Raw genomic sequence first — 22,615 nt, 5'->3', positions numbered from 1 at the left:
GGTGCAGTCGCAGGCCGGCGAGGTAGGAGGGGGCCTGGTTGTGGAGGGCTTTGTATGTGAGCATAAAGCACATGGATCAGTTCAAGTTTCATTGAGTTCAAGGTGACATCATTGAATGCCTTTTCAAAATATGACCAAAAGTTTAAAAAAAAATACAATACATTTAAAATAATAAATGGGGCAAAGTAGGATAACTTCCTATTTGACATGATAAACAACATTTTTTGGCATTTTTGCTTGACAAATGACAATTGATTATAAAAATAAGTTGTTTTGTTGCAGATCTATATTCAATAGACCCAAAAACCACAATTCATCAATATCTCAGATAATTACTGAATAAAAAGCACTTAATAAGGCAAGGCAAAAACAGTATGACATGGTTTCCAAAGCATTTTTAATCAAAAATGCCATTAAATAACAAACACAATAAATGAAGTCTGATACAGTAATCCAATTCAATAAATCATAAATAATGATAAGTGGAAAACAAAAAAGGACAATACATCAATTTCAAACTCAAAGGAATTAAATAGGAACTTTGTGCATTAGCAACATGAATAACAGGTTGGACACAGTGCAACTAGATTTTGTTTCCCCTTCCAACAGAACGATACATTACTTTGGTCACAAAATAAAGCTTTGATGCATTCAAGGAAAAATGTTCCAGATCTGAAAAGGGCTAAAAACAAAGCATCACTCAAACATTCACTGTTTATTGTGCGTTGCAAGTTTTGAAAAGTTGCCAGCAACCTCGTACGGTATTAACATTAGCTTTTCACAACGGTCAATCTGGATCTGAGCACTTTCTCCTAAAATCAAACAAAACTTAAATCAATAGAAATAAAAAATAAAAATAAATAAATATATATATATATATATATATATATATATATATATATACATATATATATATATATATATTCCCTCTTCGATTTTTAGCAGGAACTCGAGTTTGTTGCTTGTGCAAAATGGGAAGATTAAAACTAATAGTCGTTACGTGTTCGAGGATGTCCATTCAAGCATTTCAATCACACCGACTGTATGTGGTTGTTTTTTTTTCCATAAAAGTCATAATTCTCAGAACTTATAACTGCAAACTACGACTAATCAAGAGAAACAGGCACCAAAAAATGATTCTGGTTGTTTTAAAACATGCATCGATGTCTGTGGAAGATTAACTTTTTTGCTCTACATGCTTTATCTGAAGTTCAAGGATTTTTGCTAAATGAGAATGAAGACGTCTGATGCCGGACTATTCACAGGCCACTACTGAAGAAGCTGCAAGGATAAAGCGTTAAAAGTTTTTTTGTTTCTTATAGAACAACGTCAGTTATGACTCCAGTGCGTAAGTGCATTTTAAAACATGTAATACCCAACAGTTCAAGTTTTTCATATTCAGCTGTTATATAGTACTTCGGTTCACTTCCTACAAAAAATACACTGCAGGTAGGATTGACCCAGAACATAAGTGGAATTGTGTAAGTCAAGTAAAATTCTCTATGATGTTTAACTGTATGTTTGTGTTTGAGTGTGTGTATGTATGTATGGATGTATACTGTATATATGCGTGCAATATAAATGATATGTGTCTACACGGTGTGGCTTCACTTATTCTTCTCTTCCAAACCGCTCTCTGCTCTCAGGGCCTGGCTGCTGGCTGAAATGAAGCTGATCCAGTGTTTGAGGTCCTCAGGAAACACAGGGCACTCGATCTGCACACACACACACACACAAACACAAACACAGAAAAGTTAGCAGGATGCTGAAAGAAAATAAAGCTGTGATTTTAAGCAGAGTTGCAGAACATCCCGAGGTATAAGCAGCTAAAATGTGATGACTTGATACTTTTGTTTATCTTACGTGTGATTATTAATCAAATATTTGGGGAGTTTCTACTTTATTGTTTGAATATGTTTAAAAACATCATCTTCAACTTTGTGAACTCACAATTTTCTGACATTTTATTGACCAAACAAAAGCGGCGACCAAATTTTAAAGGGAAAAAAAGCATAACTTTTTCAAATTCCAGGTTCCTAAACATGATAATTTATTGCTATTCTTTGTCTTACATTATAGTTAATCAAATATTTTAGGTTTTGGTCAGTTGGTCAGACATTTTACAACATCATCATTGTAATGGCCATTTGTGACTGTTTCCTAACATTCACAGCCCAAACTAGGGCTGCAACATTTAGTAGATTAATCTATTGAAAGAAAAATTATCATTTTTGCTAATAATTACTATTATTAAAATTAATTTACTATTTTAAATGAATCATTTGAACCATTTTTCAAGCAAATTTACTAGTTTATGACTTTGCGAATGTGAGAAAAACTACCGTCTGAATTGTCCTTTTAACCCTTTAACTGCCTGCTCAACCTGCATGCCACCCTGGTTGTCTAGTGCATTGGCACCGTCCAATCAATTTGCATCGGTACAGCTCCCTTGATGACACAGAGCTGATGAAGAGAGTGCGTGGAGCCGGTGATTACAGATCACTTTGATTTCAGGGGGTGTGTGTACCAGATCAAAGGAGTGTGGTGTTCTAGATCACAGGAGAAAGTTTCTTTGTGGCACACCACCAGAAACAAAGTGGAACTAATTCATACCCAAAAACATTTTTGCTGTTTATTTCTTCAAAAAGTTAGCATTTTATTTGACTTTTGTCACTATTTTTGGTATATGTATGTATATCGGTACTTTTACAATGACGTGACAGCTCTACCATTTGGTAGAGGCCTATGATTAAAAAACTGGGGGGTCTGTTATTATTGCCCCACTGGACTAAGAAATGCAAGAGAAAAAAAATTCCATAGCTTTTTTTCTCAGTGGGGTAGTTTTAACCAAATCATACACATTTGTGCTATTCTACATAGCCCACTTTTGATAGCTAATATCATAACTATTGTAATATATATATTTGAAAGCCTTCCAGACCAAACAAAAGAATTGATAAAGAAAATGACTACTAGTTGCAGGAATCCCACCGGTGTACGGGTTTCCTCCATCTTCTGCCATTACTCACCTTCCTTTTGCAGACATATTCTATGATACTCTCTGGGCTGCATTTCACCACATTCTGCCTGCAGAGCATCACCGCAGAGACGAAGCCGTCGTTCTTGGACACAAAGCGCTGCTCCAAGTAAAAGGCCTTCTCATCCCATCCGACAACTTTGGTCCGAATCTCGAAAGCCTCACGGAAGGCCAAAGAGCGCCGGTACCGGATGGTGGAAGCCCCTACCACCATTTTGGCCCCCAATTTGTGTGCGGCCATGAACAGCCCGTTTCGCATGTAATGGTGGAAGCGAGCAAAGTCACACTCCCGCAGGTACCGAGAGTTGTTCATGTGGCCCATGTAGTCCAAATCATGGGGAAGCACCATGCCGTCAATTCTTTGCTCAGCTAGAATGTCCCATATTCTGGGCTGAAACAGCGCCTGGATGAACACCTGGGCCCCCCGGAGGAAGTACCACACATCCAGAGTGCAGAAGAGCAGGAGGAGGGCTCCCAACACCAGCAGCAACATCTCTCTGGAACAACAGTACATGCACTATGGTTCAAACAGCACTTGGGTCAAATTATACACTTTGAACAGGTGCATTCAACAGATCAATGATTGGATGAATTAAAAGTTCCTCCACTTGAAAGAAAAGAATTGCCAAAATAATGATTAAAAGAGAATTGCAAGTGTTAAGTCATTATAAATCCATTTATCTTCAGTAGGCTCCATTACTTTACTGCTGTCTTTACAGGTTCCAGCTGCTGAGTGCAGTACTTTAGGTCTTTGCACCGACGCCGTGCACTGAAACCTTCGCGGCCAAAACACATTTCTGACATGTGGCTCCAACAGTCCTCAGATACTTTAGGACAGGCCTGCTACAGTTCTTTTGAATCGTGAGACTTTATTGTTTTCCACTGCCTTTAATACAATTAAGTTTGAGACAATGTATTACTATCTTACAACGTAGTGCAAGTATAAATCTTCTGTTAAATATGCCTGAACCCATTTTAATCCAATTTTGATTGTCTACTCAACTAGGCAACCTGTTTTGTGTCTCCTCGTGGGTTTTGCATCTCTATGCAAATTCTGTGCAACACTGTGAGGTGATTTGTAGTATTCAGTAGCCCGTCCACCTGCTCGAATACCTTTTATAATTCATGTTAAGCACATTGCTGCCTTGTTGTCACACACAAACTTTGACATGACAGCTGTGAGAGCAGTTACTAAATTCAACGACCACACTGGGCTGTTAAATATGAATCTAAGTGCATCCAGGATAAAACAGATGCGCATAAGAAACAAGAGGTCATATATTTTCACTCACTGTTATAATATTACGCCTTAAAAAAATACGACAGTGGCACAGTCCTGCGATCATCCACTTCAACCTTGAGAGGACTGGAGCTAACGCTGCCCCGCTGAAACTGCTGTGACAGCCAAATCTGCTAGCTTGCTAGCTTAGCTAGAGCTAGCTAGCTTAGCTAGAGCTAGAGCTAGAGCTAGAGCTAGAGCTAGAGCTAGAGCTAGCTAGCTAGCTAGCTTAGCTGCTAGCCGGATGTTGGCCTTGGGCAAAAAAAACACAAAACAGACCACAGTCGCACGAGTGAAGTCCTGCATTCTAAAGTCCTCTCAACGTCGACATGCAAACATCTGTCACAAGAAAACGGCACGAGCGTGTTTTTAGAGGCGCGGCACTCACCGTGCGCCCGGTCCGCAGTGCTACCATGGGATGCGCTGCACCTGCAACTTGAAGAAACCGGTAGAATGAATGATCGGCGACTTCCGGGTGGATTGTGACGACACGTGATTCCATTGGCTGTCGTGTTCTCTGACGTTGCCCTCTGATGTTTCGTTGTATGCCGTTTTATTCCTGTGTAGTTTTTGAAAGCGCCCGTTAACCTTGTTTGAATAAAGTTTTATATTATAAGTATAGTTATGTGTGACTCGCCATGGCAACATAGCATGTAAACAAAGCCAAAGTCACTAACACGATCTGAATGGTTAAGCAAGAATTCCAGCCTTTTTTTCTGTAAAAGTAATGAAACTGTAAAATCTGATATTTTATTCATAGTATTATTGTTATGAGTATTCATATTTGCTAGTTTGCTTTGAAGCAACAAAGCAGCAGCACTGTAGGTACATTTCTATACAGGTAACCAGGAACAGGGGCTACATGCACCTGGGAGGATAAAATTATAATCATTTAAAAAAAAGTATTTTGACCAGAGCAAGAGAAGCAACAGGAGCCACGATTTTGTCTGTTCTCTGTTTGTCCGCAGTGAATGAATAAACTTCAGTTTGCGTGATGATTTCTTTTGCCTATGTGCATCACAACCCCATGGGCAACCCCATGGGGCACCAGCGACAGTAAGACTTTGGACAACACAAAAATAAAATAGACATTTTAAAACATTTGTTCCATTCTAGCTCTGTTCTTAAGAAAATAGCACTGTAAAAAGTTACGTTTTATACGTATACTGTGACATATATGCACCGCTTAGTCTGTAGTATACATCCAGTTCACGGTGTCAGCCTTTACTCATACCAGAGACCAAACTAATATTGACAGGCATGTATTTCTTAAATAACATTATAAAACGGGTAGCTCAAGTCAAGCAATCTGATAGGTTCATAGCCGTAGTATTTTGAGCGTATATTCCACGGCTATGACGTTGAATCAGTTTGCACAGGTCCGTATCACTCAGTGAAGTAGCAGAAAATTGCGAGAGCTCTAAGCACAGGTTGAGGTCCGCTTCGCGTCTGGCCGAACAACGCCCCTTAACTGTGCTATAATGAGCGTACACCACGGCCTGTCGTGAACTGTTACTTAATTATGGCTCACTGCTCAAGTTACTTTTGAGCTACTGTTAATATACCTTATGGAATCTGTTCATTAGATGAATTAATGTACACTTGTAATGTGAACTGAATGAATGTTGTTCTGACACAGGTGAAACTTTTCTACGTGGCATATTTCCTTATAGAGTGACACTTAGAGCAATTTTATTTTTACTGTAAATCTCCATTTTTTACAATACTTTTGGACAAATTCTCATTTGCTGTGTTGAACCTTTTCCTGATTTCTATCAACAATCATTGATTTTGCGGTTTCATATCATACCATCTTCACAGTTTCACATTTTATAACAGAAACAAATTATTCAAACTAAAACTCCTGGTGAGGCTTTCTGCACACACATGCACCATAATGCATATTGACAGCATGAAAGTGCATCAGCAGGCATTGATTTAGTGATTATCTGGTCCATGAACATGCACTTTAAATGATCATGTCACTTCCCTATTAGTGTATAAGTTTTAAAGCCTCTGAAAACAATGAGGTATGTTGCTTGTTTTTTTTCAGTGTTAGGGGTCTAGCATAAGAGTGGAGTAGGCACAAGTGTGTTCCAGTCTAGTGGATTGGATGTCAATAGCCAACAGAAGACAGTTCTCTCTCAGAAGACTTTGAATCCCGGGCTATATATACATAAGCTGCCTCTCAAAAAGACAATCTTAATAGCTGCCTGTGCAAGGCCTTATTTGTTCTTCTCCTCTAGTCCACTCTCTGCCCTGAGCGCCTGGCTGCTGGCAGAGATGAAGTTGACCCAGTGTTGAAGGTCCTCTGGAAACTCGGGGCACTCCACCTGCAAGGAGCAAACCGTCAATGCCCTTCAATGATCGAAGCATTTATCAAGACCTCACCAATGTGCAATTTGCATTATGTATTGAAGATTCCTCTCTTACCTTTCTTTTACAAAGATGCTGCATGATCTTGTCCGGGCTGATGCGGACAACACTCTGCTTGCAGTACATGACAGCACACACCAGGCCATCTTTTGTCGACACAAATCTCTGCTCCAGGAAAAAGGCTTTGTCATCCCAAGTGACGATTCGACTCCGAAGCTCGTACCCCTCACCGATACACAGAGCTCTTCGGTATCGGATGGTGGTGGCCCCCACCACCATCGCCGCTTTGAGGGCTCGCGTGGCCTTGAACACGCCGTTACGAGTGTAGAGAGAGAAGCGGGCGAAATCGCACTCGCGGAGGTAACGAGCATTGTTCATGTGGCACATGTCGATGTCATTGGGAGTGACCCGGCCCGTCAGGACCTGCTCTGCTGTGACGTCCCAGATTGGAGGCTGGAGCCAGGCCCGGAGGACCACCGCCGCAACCCTGAGGAAGTACCACACATCCAGACTGCAGAAGAGAGCCAGCAAGGCGGCGAGCACCCACAGCACCCACCACATCTCTCTGGGGAAAGGACATAAACAAGCAGCGGAAGACGTGGAGTTATGAGGTGTTAATACAAAATCATTAGAAGGATCTTTTCTCATAACATTCCTTTTAATGAGGATTGCTGGTGTAGCCTCTGTGACACAGCGCTGCGCTGTTGTTCTAAACAACTAAAACTAAAATGACTGCCTTAAACACATATTCTTTAATACTGTCCCAATCAGAAAATGATTCTGATTGGCTATGTTTTCAGCTTAAGTCCACTTATCAGTCTATAACCTATCATCAGTGATGGAGAACGAATCTCTCACACACACACACACACACACACACACACACACACACACACACACACACACACACACACACACACACACACACACACACACACACACACACACACTTTGCAAATACTAAATGTGAAATACTTACTTTCCATGTGCAATTGTTGTGACTGCTCTATGTATTTTTATTATTTATTATTTTCATATTTTGTACATATCTGTTGTTGGCGTTTTTTTATATTCGCCATCCGCTTTTTATTTCCCGTTGTATGGGACGAATAAAGGAATAATATATCTCATCTTATAAGACTGACAGAAAAATAAAACCATAGTGATTTATGTTTCTTGTCAAGTTTGGCTCTTATTGTTTCACACACAAGAAAACATTCTCGTCAATTTTTGAATGCAAATGCAAATGTTTGTCACGTGTATTTCATTTCTTCTTTCTGAAAAGTAAAGATGTAGTGTCAGTACGACTCCCGCGGCCCTTTCTGGAGGCAAGTCTTCCTCGCGGGGAGTTCAACGTACACGACAGCAGCAGAGCTGTGAACTGATTTCACCAAACGTGGAGGTGTAAACTGGTTCTGCAGGGAGGACGGGTGCACGTTACAAACCTCTGCAAAACTGGTTTCACCCCTTAACGCACACCAGAGTAAAACGAATAAGATGCTGTGACTTCAACCATGAGTTGAGAGTAATGGCACTTTATTTTGTCATTTCAAATTTAAGTTGGCACAATCGATGACGCGTCTAAAGTGAAGCAACCTGTTGAAGTCGAATCCACAGTTTCCAATCGAACTTTACAGCGAATGTAAAACAAACTGAAAGAAGTACAATAAACAACAACAACCTTCTTGAGTGGATCTATTAACACTCACCTGCTGCCTGATTCCTCCCGTTTCTCCCCAAATCTGCAGTCAACAGACACTGAACTCCACACACACACACGAACACACAGTCCTCCACACCACACCAGAAAAAGCAGCGCAACTGAACGTTTAACCAAACCGATTTAAAACACTTCCGGTTACGGTCTTCAAAATAAAACATTCAAGGAACAGGCGTTTTCCGACGTTCAATCCACATTTTCAGCGTGTAAACGTGAAATACTACGATTCGGCTTGAATTATTTATGTGTATATTAAAAGTGAACGTTGACAAATCGATGATACGAAGAGGTTTTATTTCTTTCATTTTCAAATAAAACGGCATTTATTTCTAGGGCGACCGAATCACTTCCTGTTCCCTGAAAGTGACGCTAGGCAGGATCGTCGGCGATGATTGGTTGTTCAGTCACCGATGATAAACCACTATAAAACGCCTGTAAGTCGCTGCATCCTGGTCATAGATCTATGCTATGCTATTGACAATATTTATTAGGGTATTAATTCAGCGGGGGAAGGAATAAAAATCACTCTACAAGAGTATGTTTCTTTGCCTTCCATTTTGTATGTGCTCAAACGTATTACACTTCTAAAAATTAAAAATATTGAAGATAAACACATTCTAAAGTTTCTCATCTAAGATCAGTCTATGGAATCAGGGCCAGATAACAATAAAAAAGAAATACCCAAGAATATGTGCCAGGCAATATTTTAACATAATTGTGGACCATCATTCCCACATTTGTGAAGGAAGAACATCAGACTTTTTGGGTAGGGGAACTCACTGTGACTGGAAAACTTACTTTAATGCTGAGCCAAATACTGTTGTATTTTCGTTAAATATTAAGTTTAAACCATATACTGTATATGGCTTTGACCATTTTTAAGCTGGTCAGACACGGACTTGCGTTAACCCCCCTCCCCCTAACAAAAGGTTCCAGACACGCCTATGGTACCAGGTAAGCCTTGTATCAACTCAACTATTATTATCAACATCACCATTACATCAATGACTACAAGTGTCAGAATTATCATTGTCATTATGAGAACCAGTCTGAGAAACAAACGGGTACTTGACTGCTCCTGGTCTCTCTCTCTTCACTCCCCCTCTTTCCACCCACCTCTCCTCTCGTGGCTTTTAAAATAGTGTCGCACAATTTAAAGCATCTTGTACGCTATATGCAGGAAGCGAGGTAAACAAAAAATAATGTTCCCTATAAAATAGAAGATAGGCTGTGTCCTTTTTTCATGGTGTATTGTGTAATCACTAACAAGACAAACTCTGAGAACTTGGAATTTTTATTCAAAACTTTTAAAAGTAGTTAACATCTCCAGTAATGAAAAGGTATAACTGACAATCTGGAAAAAAATTTGACCGATACATTTTTTTTTACATGAACATGTAAAGACTGGTCACAATAACTGAAGATTCAGATTTATAATCAATAAAACCTTTTGAAGCAAGGTTTCAAAAGGTTTTATTGACCTACTAGGTCCCTAATTCATCCACTTGTGTTATGTTAATTATGTGATTAACCATAAATTCAATATGTGGAAAAGAAAAGACACTCAAACAAGCTTTATATCAAATAAAATTTTTCAGAGATTATTTAGTGCAAACTTACTAAGGCTTCTATAACTTGTTTAGGGTTATATACGTTAAACACAATTCAAATAAGCCTCGTGATCCACAGATTCACTGAATTTGACGAGATCGATGATCCATCACCATTTTCTTCATGTCCCAGTCTGATTTTGTGAGACTCAGATCGAGGTCATGTCCTGGGCCAGCCATCGGGTCATACTGGTGTCTGCAAGACGCCGGTTAAGTTAGTGGTTTTCAAACTCCATGACACAAATACCAACAGGGAATTATAGCCAGAGTTTCACCTGCTTGTGTATTTATTTGAAATACATTCATGAAATGTAAAAGTGCATGCGGGGTGTGATAGAAACCAGTAATGGCCTATGTGAAAACTACACCCAAACATTTGTAGGTCCCTACTACTAAATTTCTTATTAAAGAGAAAATTGGAATAAATAAATGCCATATTTATAATATGAACAACAGATTCATGTTGCTTTTGTAAACCATTGCCATGGGAATAACTCACTTTTGACTAGAATATAATTCAGTAGAGCGTATACTTCGGCCAAGGCCGAGACAATCCTTCATGACTGTCCAGTTCTTATAGTAGAAATATAAAAGGAAAGAAGTGGTCTGACAACCTTAAGGATTTATTTGTCATTTAAAAAATTCCTGGATTGGCTTCTTAATCCGCACCAATAATTTCATGGATTCTCTCCAGACCCAGTCACCAACTTTCCACTAAGTTTGGGTGAATTGGTTTAGTAGTTTTTGCGTAATCCAAGGAGACAGGTGAAAACATAAACCTCCCTGGCGGAGATAATTAGTGCCATCGGCAATAAATTAACTCACCGTTTGAGGTGTTCCTCGATGGCTTTGCGTTCATACACGGTGCCGTACGCCGTTTTCACAGGATCAACAAACATCTTATTTGTGAGTGGACAGATAAGATGTTGGGGTATGAACTGTGGCACTGGATCCACCAATGTCCAACGTCTGCATCGAAGACGTCTCTCATGGTGATGTTGGCATTGTAGCTGCGGTCAAAAATGCTGTGGCAGATGCGGCCGACGCTGTTGATGTTGCAGTGGTATATCTGTGAGCCTGTTAAGAAAACCCTGCAGACCACATCCATCTTATTTAGCCTTGATCTTAACTACACACCAGTAAAGTTTTATGACTGCATCTTGCACAGTTGTGGTGATACTGCAGTGACAGAATCAGTCCACACACAGTCGGACATAATATTTGTCAGCCTCTGTGGTAGTTCTCGCCCCTGTGGTGTCTCAAGGATCACATTTTAAGAGACGCACACGGTGAAAACAATACCAGCCCTCCTGTCGCGGCCTGTAATAACTTTTCAGTTGTTTGTATCTTGGCAGGATACTCGTGTGACAAGGCGAACAAGCGGAGGCTTCACTGGGTAGTCGGGACCAAACTGGCAGTACAGCTCAAACACTCCTTTCTCATACGGAGTGTCAGGAGGGCCCTGCATGAGAATCCTCCAGAATGCTGAAAAGATGAAAATAAAATAAAATAATTGAACGTTATTGCTATGAAAGATTACACGTTTATGAGCTACATCAACTGAATGCTATCCTGTACGTCGCGATATTGATGGTGCTTTAATTTTTCAGACAATTTGTCTCATCCTCAGTGTCGCACCACAATGAATGTTGGCTAGAAATAGCATAATAGGTATTAAGGGCTACAGTTTAATAATAAATAATGGATAATAAAACGATTAACAGTTTTTCTCTTGCAAATACACGTGGGTTGATCTCGACACAGCATAGCCCAGTAGGAGAGACAATGTCACCTACTGAAGTCTGACTCTGACGTAAAGACTCTGAAGAAGGGATGGGGGTCACAATGCAGGCTCCTCAGCTCCTCCAGGATACGTTTGTCCTTCTCCATGAAACGGCCATCCTTCGACTCCCGAAGCCTCTTTTTAAGAGCACTGTTTTGGACAATCAATGTTTTTTTTTTTTTTAAATGTAATGCACAGCTCTTCATAAGCCTTATATCCTTGTTTAAGTTAAGACATCACAAGGTTCAGAGGACAACGCTTGGCTGTGGTCATTTGTGGAACCATTTACATTTTAGTGTACAGTTGTAAAAAAAAAAAAACTATCAATAAAAATAAATGTGCCAGTACAAGTCCTCTTCAGTTTTAGGAACTTGGGAGCATATTTTTTTTAACTTTCTCACAGTGAAGAAGAAAAATCTTAATTATTAATTAATTAATTATTAATATTAATTCAAAATGAAAACAATGGTTGCTTCAGCCCTAAGCCACATCCTGCAAAATGACATTCTGCCCCTAGGGGTGCTAAAACAAAATTAAATAAGAACTAAATGGCTATCATGGATTAAGGCCAACCTGTCCACCAAATTTTTGTGTTCATTTTTTAAATGCTTATTAAGTGAATTTGCACTTTTTAGGCACTGTGATTGAATAAGCAAATTTTGCTAAGATGATGGGTCATGCATTTCATTGGTTGTTTCTATCTCTCACCTCTCCGTCCCTGTCACTTTGTTGTTTAACTGGCTTGGCAAGGATGTATCTGGACACTCATCGTATCCATGAGTTGCAAAGATACTTGTTAAAGTACGCTGTAACAGAGAACAGCAGGAAAGAAGAAAATAATGAACACAAAGACAAGATGCAACGTCAAAGCGGTATCGTGCTGCGTTTAATTTAGAGCATTTTCTAAACAGAATGGTAATTAGTTCACTGACCTCACTGACAGACGATGCGTCAAGTTTTTTCTTGGGTTTCCTCTGCTCCAAAGACAGAACTGTCTCGATCTCAAAGAGCTTCAAACCCTCTTTGGTCGTCTGTGGTTTGAAACAGCAACCGCCTGGAAGCAAAATGCACAGATAGCCGACGCTCATTAACCAACAAGATTAACATGTACTATTAAGAATGGACCCGTGTCTGTGGCACAAAATATAGCACTTTCTTAATTTAGTGCCACCAACAGGTCAAAAAAACAGCCTATTAAAATGTTATCAGGGGTTTATTTCTACAGCAGCATAAACAGTAGAACATGAGGATTCACACACCATCACATATTTGCAGTGCTGCATCTGCATTTATGTTAAGTCCTAGTTTTTAATTTACAGGATGTTTACTGATGACAGACTAGAAAGCGATTTTTACTTCAGAGTGACTTTTCATAACCTGATGTGCATATCCAAAAGCCTAAGAGCATATAAAGCTTGTTGGGTAAAGCACAGTACTCGTGTGTGCGTGTGTGTGGGTTTTTTTTTAAAATTTACACTTTCTACTACTGTAAGTCATTAATTTTTTTTAAATACCTAAACAAAGATGATCACTAAAGTGGAACCTAATTGATGGCTCATTCAGTTGATATAATTGTGGGCATTTGAAAATCTGACTAATTTATTTGAAAAGTCTCACTGCAGTTTGGTATTGCTTAGTCAAAATAATGTGCATCTCAGAAAAAACAAAATCACAGAATGGTACACATTTATAAAATTTTTTAACTATACTAGTAATTCAACTATAAATCGACTTAGAATAAAAGCGTACCTGTTGCATTGCTGATTCCATGCAACATGTTGTTGTCCACATTTCCAAGAAGGATTGAATCCACAATGATGTCAGATTGTAGCAGTTTGGCTGTAATGGCAACTGGCTCGATCGAAGATCTGTGGGAACATCAAAATATTCAGACTATGACCTCAGCTGACCCCAAATGACACAATAATCTTTAATTATAGCAAAATTAAATCAAATATTGAAAAGCTGTGTGACCAAGGTTTACCAAGTGTCAGTCTGTGAAATAATAAAGGATGCGTTAAAAGTTTTAATCATAACCTCCCTGCATTGGGTAATCTGATCGAGATGGATAATAAACAATGGGAGATTACATTGTCAACCAGCCATCTCATGAGTTGACTGGCAATTACAAATGTGCATTTGTCATCACAAGCATTTGATATCTTTGTGGTTAAAGGGAAAGGTGGCAGTGCAGCACATTAGCACGTACAAGGGAATTTACCCAGAGTCATTTCCATCAGTAAGGCACATGATACGAAGTCTACAATCTGGGAACTTGGTCTTGACCCCTTCCAACTCAGACAACCCACGTCGTAAGGCATCGTACAGCAGAGTACATCCCTGTGGCTCAAGGTTGCGGATGTGCTCCTAAAAAATGTAAAGAAAAATTCGAAATCTTTCAACATTTGTGTCCAGGTAGATTACAACATTGCAATAAATAAAGAAGCCTCTTTTGCACAGGACGCTGCTTCAAATTTTTTACCTTGAACTTTTCCAGATTTTCAGTAAATGTGTGAAGAGTTTTCACCATTGAGTCAAACTTCACTAGGCCAATGACATGATAGAAATCATAAGCCATGCTTCTTGACGCAAAGTTATCGAAGAGCTCCTTCACGGCGTTGATTTTCTTTATTCCTGTGTTTCCATAGCAGTCTTCTTCCATGGATGAGCTTGTATCTATCAGGACCTAATGAAAATAAAAATTTGTTGAGTTTCAAATCGGATACTTCAGTCAGTAAATGTACATGTGGTACACTGTACACACTATACTCAGTGGCAAAGTGGATGAATTCCAACAGGGTAGTCAAACACGGCTGTTGTTTAATGTAAGACAACATGTGACCACAATTGTCACCCACTTTCTTGTGATATTGAGAAATTACGCCACTGCTGTTCCCGATGACGTCTCGTATTTTATGGGCTGCCATTTTCACACATTTGAAAATATATTGGTACCCTCCCCTTCTGCTACGTAGCCAAGTTGCTGATTATTTTTAACCATTTTTGGGTGAACCGTCTGGGAAAGAAATTACTAATGCATTCAAAATAGCGAGGGTGAGTATGTAGGTTCGCAAACTTCGACACAGCAATTGAATGTACACACTGCTGTTGTCAATCAAGTCGAAACTTCATAACTGTTTTGTGTATTGTTTGAAGTGTATTGGTAAGGGTCGTCCCTTGTAGAAGCTGAATACTTAAAAGTGTAAAGTGTTTTCCTAATTCGTTATGTCAAGACTCCGTTACCAGTATGGCTTCCTTTGGAGTCCTGGTTGTGACAAATGCTCCATCATCTCTGTGGTCGCCAGTCCTGTGTTAAGAAAAATTCCAATATTACAAGTTATATGAGGTTAAATATGAGGGTAAATATGTAAAGATAAACATAGATATCCTGGTGGCTCTGGCATTTTCATGTACTATTTTACACATTTAATAATTAAAACAAACTAGCTAATTCAACTAGAAAAAGCAAACACAATATCTAAAATATTATTGAAGTTCTGCTGGTTGGGCACTTGCAAAAACTGGACAACTCAAATGTTTGGCACAGGTTTTACCAAAGTCAAAACATAATTTTATACTCACTTTCAAACAGGAAATAAATAAATAATGCTTTGGATAACAGTAGACAACAATTAATAACAGTAGACAACAATTCAGTGGTGTGAAGGATTATGGTAATTGCACTCTATGGGTCAAATAGAAAAAGAATCCCATGCTATGTTCTTTCAATGGAAGACAGGGGCTGTGAAAATCCCAGAATTCACTTTCTTTTATATCACCACACTTTCTGACTGATTCTATACTGGTTGTTTTTATACAAGGTGTAAGGTTCAGGTGCTCACTGGGCTGCAAGTACATTCACATCCACAACGGTTTCTTTGCCATCCAGACAATTGTGCACCCTGATCGTATCGGCAGATCCTTTGTCTTTGTACAGAGAAACGCCGAGGTTATCTGACAAAGAGACAAACACAAACAAAAAAATGAGGAGTCAAGAGCACAAACCCATAAAGACGACAATGCGTTTTGAAACATGCTATGTGCAAAGAAAGGGTCGGCCGTCCACTGGGATTGAAGTACCTTCACTCAGCAGAACAAGGCAGACATCGGCCTGTCCTAGTTCCTTCAGACGTAGAGGTGGGGTCACATTGAGACGAGGGTGAGATTTCAATCCTTCGACCATTTTCCCAAAAGTCCTCTGAATATTGACCTGAAAGCTGTCATGTAATTGTTTAGTTTAGTGGCATTTTAGACTTGAGGATAACCCTCTGTCTTAAACAAAATGTTTGTTAAATGGATGAAGAATAAGATAAGAAATCTATTCCAATACCGATTTGGACGTCAATTACTATTGCAACGGCCAAAGTTTCAAAGCTTTCGAGTGAGTCATATATATAATTAATAATTATATATATAATATTAATATTTATTTCTTTTTCTTTTTCAACTTCAAGGCCAATAGAAAACAAATTGCAGTAATTCAATGAAAAGTTGTTGGTACATACTTCTGACCAATCATCTTGTCATTAGGAATCCAGAGAGGATATGTCCTAATGTACGAAGGCAAGCTGAGTAAGATTCTCTCAATGTCCGTGGCTCTCTGTAATGACGTTTCTCGCAGAACCTCTTCGGTGCAGTTTGGAATTTTCTTCCCATCTAAACAAAAGTACATGACATGAAATCCAGGGACAAACTATTTCAGAGTGTATGATGTAGCAATGATGAAAGTGGCTTTCCTATTATCAGAAAATGTGGGATGGTAGAAGGCATTGATGTGTGATATTAAACGAGCGCAGTTTTTTTCACAAAATTTTAAACGAGTCAGCAGATTGTGTAAGTAAGAGTAGTACAAAGTGCCTTTGAATTTCCTTTAGTATTAAAGTACTATTATGTAAAAAAAAAATCCATTTTTTTGGCGCAGCTCTGTTAATTGAATACAAAAAAATGGTGCAGACCGCAACAAACAACACTGCGAGAGTGCGGTTTGTAAACATCACTCGTCGACACCTTAAGACAAGTGTGGTCATGGGTTCGCAGCCCAGCCAGAGCAGTTAAATCACAGTAACAACAAAGAGAGAAACACGCTTTCTTCAAAAATCGCTTACTGCCCCTTTAAAAAACAAAAATTGTAAGAAATTGTATTTTACTTTTGAATATTTTGTAATTAGCCCTTTGTCTCAACTATGATGCAATCTCATCATTTGCATAAAAACTGCAGTTACAATAGTTGTATGGGATTATGACATTCATTGTTTTAGTTCTACCTTTGATTTTCTGGAGAACGTGTGCCCGTTCGAAGGCCCCCGGCACTCCAGGCACTCTAACTGGTTCACAGAATCGGCTGTCGTCTTCAGATGTGAGTGTAACTGATGCGTAGTTCTCAAAGTTCGTTGCCAATTTCTATCACAATAGGACGAGTCGTAAGTGATCACTTAAAACAAAACAAAAATCTATTTAACTGGGAATAGTGTGTAGGACACGTTGATAAATACATACAAGTATGAACCGAAAATTTATCTCATCACCCTCATAGGAGTTAATATGGGTAAATAATAATATGGGTTAATAAAATCCTATTTCAGATAATACAGAGAATAATCATACCGTAGCTTTTGAAATGAGATATGCCCAGCAGTACAATGAATTCTCAAAGACATGTGTGTCCTTGATGACCTTCTCGCCTCGTTCTGAGCCAGGCTGGGGCAAAAGTTCTCTGAAGAGCATGTATAAGCCTTCAACAACTGAAACCTGTAATGAGCACGTAAAGGGATTAGCACTGGTTAAAGTGATGCAAGCAATCGATTAGATCAAAATAATAATCAGCATTTAGAGTGTTGGTTGCTGTAGAGCTACAATTACATAAAGCACCTTCATGCCACATTAAAATGATGCATTTTTATATTATCTATATATCTATCTATCTATATATATATACACACACACACATAGTGAAGGCAGCATTTTGCCAATAATTGTATAAATCATCACACTTTAATGGAGTGCAATAAAGAGCAAGTACAATGCAACAGACATTAAAAAGGTAGAATTATACCACTTATATCGTTTACCTTCTGGTTCCTTGTCATCTTTTCATTCCTGCAGAGTAACTGATGCAAACTTTGGGCCAGAGGGTTACATCCGGTCAGTTTTCGTATGCAGGTCATCAATTTTTTTTGCATTTGTGTGGAATGAAGGTCTTTCTAAAAATAATAATAAAAAAAAAATACATGCAATTAAAAACAGGGTAAAAGCCACTGGAGAAAGAGAAAAGTAAGATTAGGGATTTATACTACTACTGATAAATACTGATGATGGAACACGTGACACAGAAACCTTGGAGTTTCGACCACTTTAGACATGGCAGATGGTGGCACAGTTTTGGGTTAATGATTCCTATTACACAACCTCCTAAAAGTTAAATTATTTCTAAAGAGTTAAGACCGAAGTAAGAGGACAACATTGGCATTATTTTGTATTTTGTTTTGTCAACAATTTGCATTAAAAAAAACGTACAACATCAACAAATGTTAGTACATCCTCAGTGAAAAAAAACTCACTCAAAAACTAAAGTTTGTGGAGGGTTGGGGCATGACCCAAGAAAGAACTCATTACATTTTGGAGTGGATCCAAATAATTGGGCAGATTGTGGAATAATTATTTTCACATTCTTTACAACATGGCGAGTTGGGTGTTGGCTTTAGCGGAGCTTTGCACTACGAGCGCCCTTCTCGTTTTAAAAGTTTTTGAACAATGGAGCACCACTGCACAGGTTTACAAGACAGTCAATTGATCAACTCATTGTTTCTTTTGGAGTTTTCATGAACATTGTTGGCATTTAAAAAAAAGAGAATATCACAACTTACTGCTCAAAGAAAGGTGAAAAAATTAGGTGAACATTGGGTTTGTCAAGAGCAAGAAAAAAAAGACGAGTAAAGGAAAACAATACTTACAACAACATAAAGGGAGGACAGGAACACACTGATTCCTTTCTGGGTTTGCTGGACTGAAGGCACAACATCATCAATGAAGAAATCCCTATGGAATGCAGTCTCATCATAAACGGTGTATAAAGAGAAGGCAACTGTTGACCTCTCACAGATTCCATAGCTTTGCAGTGCGTCATTTCCACGGTGTTGACCTCTAGAAATATAACAAGCACACCAGAGAACAGAGGTACAACATGAAGAGAGAGACACATGTAGTGAGGAAAGACACAAAATCAGTGCTTATAGTGGTAAATCCGACTTACTTGTAATGAAGGACATGTGCTGGGATTCCGCTTGCATTTGCCAACTTGAGTCTGAGACTGGTTATGGTGTCACTGTTTAAGTTCACCATCACGTCGTAGTCTCCCTGAACAAAACATTTATGTTGTCATTTACAACCATTGTGACTTGAGTGTTCACAGAGACATCAAGTTCCTGAACTTTACTTAGAGGTACAAAGTTCAAGTTTATTTATTCAACTTAAATTTTCTGCACTACTTTACTAAAAGTTTGCGAGTGGAGGTGGTTTTGCTTGGTTTGTCACTTGGTAAATTTGCTTGTCTTATTTACACAACAGATTTAGTCAAGGAGTAATTGAACATTAAATTCACTTAAAGTTAATAAATGACAGTACACAGATGCTTGCACTATTAACTGACCCTGATCCCATTCTGAAGTGTTAATTACAGAAAGTTATTTTGGGACCTTGCGTGGTCTTCTTCTGTTGTAGCCCTTGTGCAGTCCGAGAGGCTCACCTGCTCACCACATTTGTAATTGGCTGGTGGTCACCACAGCCATTCTGTCTGGCATGTCGCCTCTGACCTCTCTCAACAGGCATTTCCATTCGCAGAACTGCCGCTTAGTGAATTTTTTTTTTCCAGTTCCAGAAATACTCAAACTATCCCATTTTGCACTAACAGTCATAACCCTAAACCTAACCTAAGTTGGTCTTTCAGTTGGCTAGTGTTTTCCCATTAGGCTTTCCTCTAATGTCACAACCGCTATTTCTACAATAACACGTCAGTTGCTAGTATTATGACTTATATCACAACCAAGACGCACCTTGAGCATGATGTGGCATCGAACAACATCCTCTCCAGAGGTTTCAACAAACTTGTGCTGTGGCATTTGAGGAGCTTGTCTCAGGTTTTCCTTTGGTGTGAATATCGAATAGATCACGGCTCCACTTTGAATGTGCCGGTCTTTCAAAGACCCTGTATGAAGAGACAATAGATAAGTTAGCATAAGGTTGCATAAGTCTGCTTGTTTCTCTCTAGTTGTTGTTGTTGTGATTTTACTGTTCTGACTGGGCTGCAAACCCGGGACCTCGGTTATGGGAGACCGACATGTTAACCATTAGGCCAAAACCACCACGGAGTGGTGAGGTGTAACACCATTTCATTCGGGAAAAAATTAACCTTAAAAGGTTTACTCACACGTGTTGAAGAAAGGATCATCTGTCAAGGGCATCCCGTCGATCGTGTAGAGACAGACTCCTGTGGTTTTGCTAACATTTTCAAGGTGGCAGATCCTCAACATCAGATCTTCGACTGTATTTTGCGCTGGATCCATATCTTGGAACAAAATTTAAAAAGACACTTCATCTTTGAAACTAATATACATAGGCTGGTATATTTCAGGACATGGTTTTTACGCAGCTATCTGCTCACAATAACAAAACACTTGATGATAAGCAGCTCTAATGATGTATACTGTAAACAAGTCAATGGACTGACCTAAATTAATGAAAAATATATCTTGCTCTTACCTCTAATGTGTTTGGGTTGAGGACATTTGGGGTACGTGTACTGCAGAGCGAATGCCTTCATTGATTTTTGCACAGTTGCCACAGTTGGAACTTGGCACCCCGGAGCACCGAGACTTCCGATGAAGTTTTTCATTGCCGAAAAACGATTCTTTTCCACTCGACTTAAACCTGCAAATATTAGGAGATGAAAAAAAAAAACTTCAAACTATTCCAAAATTGAGTCCCCGTCTCCGAAAAAGGTGTTATTAATGTATCCATCAGTGTGAAAACTGGGATTTCACCATCCTACATTACACATCAGTTTATCATTGTGGGAATTTTTTGGTAATGTTTTATCGCCCAGCCATACTCATACAACATTTCATTACAACTGATGAGACTTGAATTGGTTGCGTCTATGAGGCTGTGTCTTGTGATGGTGTTGCTCTGGGCAGCCTTGTATTGTGTACATGTAAGACGCAAAACTAATTAAAAACACTTCACCACTTACTCATCTTCCTTGTAACTTAGTGTAATGGACCTTTACTCTTATTGGCAGCAAATAGCATATGAGGCAGTTGAAGTCAGACAAGAAAGACAAGTCAGACAAGTACTTGCTTACGTGTTCCGGGAACTAATGGGTTACTTATCACGCTAACGTAGAATCATTTTGGTGTATTTGTGTTAATGTTTTTATTTTCAAGCAAGCATCATGTACATTGTGAGAATTGTAAGCTTAGGATGCCGACATTCCTCCATATTCAACATCTTACCCAAGTTTATTAGATCTTCATCTGTTACACCATCCAGGAGATCTCTTAAATCTTTTACACCCAGTTGAAGAAACGGATCGTAGTAGGACTCCAGTCTGTACTGCTCAAGGAGGTTAAACATTGTACCCATCTGAAACAAACAAACAAACAGCAGTATGGATAATAAATAACTGACAAGTCAACATACAAAGATGTATGCCTTATTTGATTTATCCGACAAAAAAGGGTAAAACTTTAAATTTGCCCGCTTCCTGGAGTGTCAAGGAAAACTAAGCTAACTGGCCACTGGCTGTTGCCTTACATTTTCATGTGACAGACATCAATCTCTAATCAAACAAAGTTCAATATCAAACCGATTTTATGTGTGTGTGTGTGTGTGTATATATATATATATATATATATATATATATATATATATATATATATATATAGTCATTGAACCCTGAGCAGTATCTGTATCTCACACATCTCTATTTAATAATAATAATATATTGAATTTATAAGGCGCTTTTCAAGTACCCAAAGTGCTCAAACTTTGCATATTTACACTTCAATAATGGGACTCACAGTAGAACAAGCAGCACAAGCCAGATGACGTCATCAGCACGACGTCCAAACGCACCTGTTTACGACGATATTTGCGCTTTTGGCGTTCCATACCTGTTTCGTCGACCCCCCATCTGCGTCGCGGCCCCGCGGACGCGGCATCTCTGTGGGCGGGTCCGAGACCCGGACCAGTGCGTGGGCCTTCCCGCGGAAGCGCTTGTTGTGGACCCGCAGGTGAGCGACACAGTACGACCGCGAGCACGCGCGGCAGAACTTCACCGCTCGGTTCTTGGGCTCCGCGCACGCGCCGCATTTCGCTTCGCGCGCTGTGGCCGCAGCGGGACGTCTGCTCGTCTGAAACTGGTCCAGCGCTTCGGCCAGGACCGTGTTCCTGCTGAGCAGGGGCCTCGGCTGAAACACCCGCCTGCACTGGGGGCAGCTGTACTGGTCGCTCGGCTTGACCCTGTTCCAGTGGGCGTCGATGCAGCCCAGGCAGTAGCTGTGTCCGCACGGGATCGTGGCCGGGTCCCTCAGCACGTCCAGACACACCGAGCAGCAAAACTGGCCTTGTTCGATAGATGGACTCGCTGCCGCCATCTCCTTCTCTCTCCCAACAGCAACTACGTGGGGGATGAAGAGAGACCGCACCAGTCTACCGATGTGCTGATTGCACCTCTCAAGTCTCCCTCGCTGCCCTGTGCAGCGGCCAATCACAGCCTGCGAAAACCAGGAACTAGGCGGGAAGCCACGTTGATCCA

At 39.6% G+C, this 22,615-nt stretch overlaps 2 protein-coding genes and 1 non-coding gene across 5 annotated transcripts; all 3 read right to left on the bottom strand.

Annotated features, from left to right (window-relative positions):
• Positions 1–380: 380 nt before the first annotated feature.
• si:ch73-52e5.2 (protein THEM6) lies at positions 381–5,346 on the bottom strand. 3 transcript variants are annotated; one of them, XM_035634315.2, is made up of 3 exons: positions 4,705–5,346; positions 3,030–3,534; positions 381–1,715 (listed from the first exon to the last, which is right to left on the bottom strand). In XM_035634315.2, the coding sequence occupies exons 2-3, from the start codon at positions 3,528–3,530 to the stop codon at positions 1,608–1,610; spliced, it is 609 nt and encodes a 202-aa protein (XP_035490208.1). In that variant the 5' UTR covers positions 3,531–3,534; positions 4,705–5,346; the 3' UTR covers positions 381–1,607. The 3 variants fall into 3 exon arrangements, with proteins under 3 accessions (XP_035490208.1, XP_035490209.1, XP_035490207.2); XM_035634316.2 differs by lacking the exon at positions 4,705–5,346 and adding an exon at positions 4,330–4,663; XM_035634314.2 differs by lacking the exon at positions 4,705–5,346 and having other exon boundaries at positions 3,030–4,282.
• A 640-nt stretch (positions 5,347–5,986) lies between these two features.
• LOC118310929 (protein THEM6) lies at positions 5,987–8,554 on the bottom strand. The gene is made up of 3 exons (XM_035634311.2): positions 8,402–8,554; positions 6,750–7,257; positions 5,987–6,649 (listed from the first exon to the last, which is right to left on the bottom strand). Exons 2-3 carry the CDS (start codon positions 7,251–7,253, stop codon positions 6,542–6,544), a joined length of 612 nt encoding a protein of 203 aa, XP_035490204.2. The 5' UTR covers positions 7,254–7,257; positions 8,402–8,554; the 3' UTR covers positions 5,987–6,541.
• A 1,136-nt stretch (positions 8,555–9,690) lies between these two features.
• On the bottom strand, positions 9,691–22,571 carry LOC118310920. The gene is made up of 23 exons (XR_007030739.1): positions 21,972–22,571; positions 21,312–21,441; positions 20,560–20,727; positions 20,228–20,365; positions 19,854–20,005; positions 19,055–19,158; positions 18,756–18,945; positions 17,874–18,005; positions 17,410–17,553; positions 17,070–17,205; positions 16,311–16,461; positions 15,886–16,022; positions 15,648–15,759; positions 15,049–15,112; positions 14,288–14,491; positions 14,027–14,172; positions 13,555–13,673; positions 12,738–12,859; positions 12,514–12,611; positions 11,819–11,955; positions 11,383–11,507; positions 10,848–11,091; positions 9,691–10,218 (listed from the first exon to the last, which is right to left on the bottom strand). It is a non-coding gene; the product is annotated as an uncharacterized LOC118310920 (transcript).
• Positions 22,572–22,615: the final 44 nt, after the last annotated feature.

This window comes from Scophthalmus maximus, chromosome 5 (genome assembly GCF_022379125.1).
Source record: "Scophthalmus maximus strain ysfricsl-2021 chromosome 5, ASM2237912v1, whole genome shotgun sequence".
Taxonomy (NCBI): domain Eukaryota; kingdom Metazoa; phylum Chordata; class Actinopteri; order Pleuronectiformes; family Scophthalmidae; genus Scophthalmus; species Scophthalmus maximus.
This window is presented reverse-complemented; position numbering and strand designations above follow the sequence as displayed.

Coding starts and splice junctions, on each gene's coding strand:
- si:ch73-52e5.2 (XM_035634314.2), bottom strand. CDS start 3,551: ATGTACTGTTGTTCCAGAGAGATGTTGCTGCTGGTGTTGGGAGCCCTC. Junction 1,716..3,029: donor AATATGTCTGCAAAAGGAAG/GTGAGTAATGGC, acceptor GTGTGTGTGCAG/ATCGAGTGCCCTGTGTTTCC.
- LOC118310929 (XM_035634311.2), bottom strand. CDS start 7,253: ATGTGGTGGGTGCTGTGGGTGCTCGCCGCCTTGCTGGCTCTCTTCTGC. Junction 6,650..6,749: donor AGCATCTTTGTAAAAGAAAG/GTAAGAGAGGAA, acceptor TGCTCCTTGCAG/GTGGAGTGCCCCGAGTTTCC.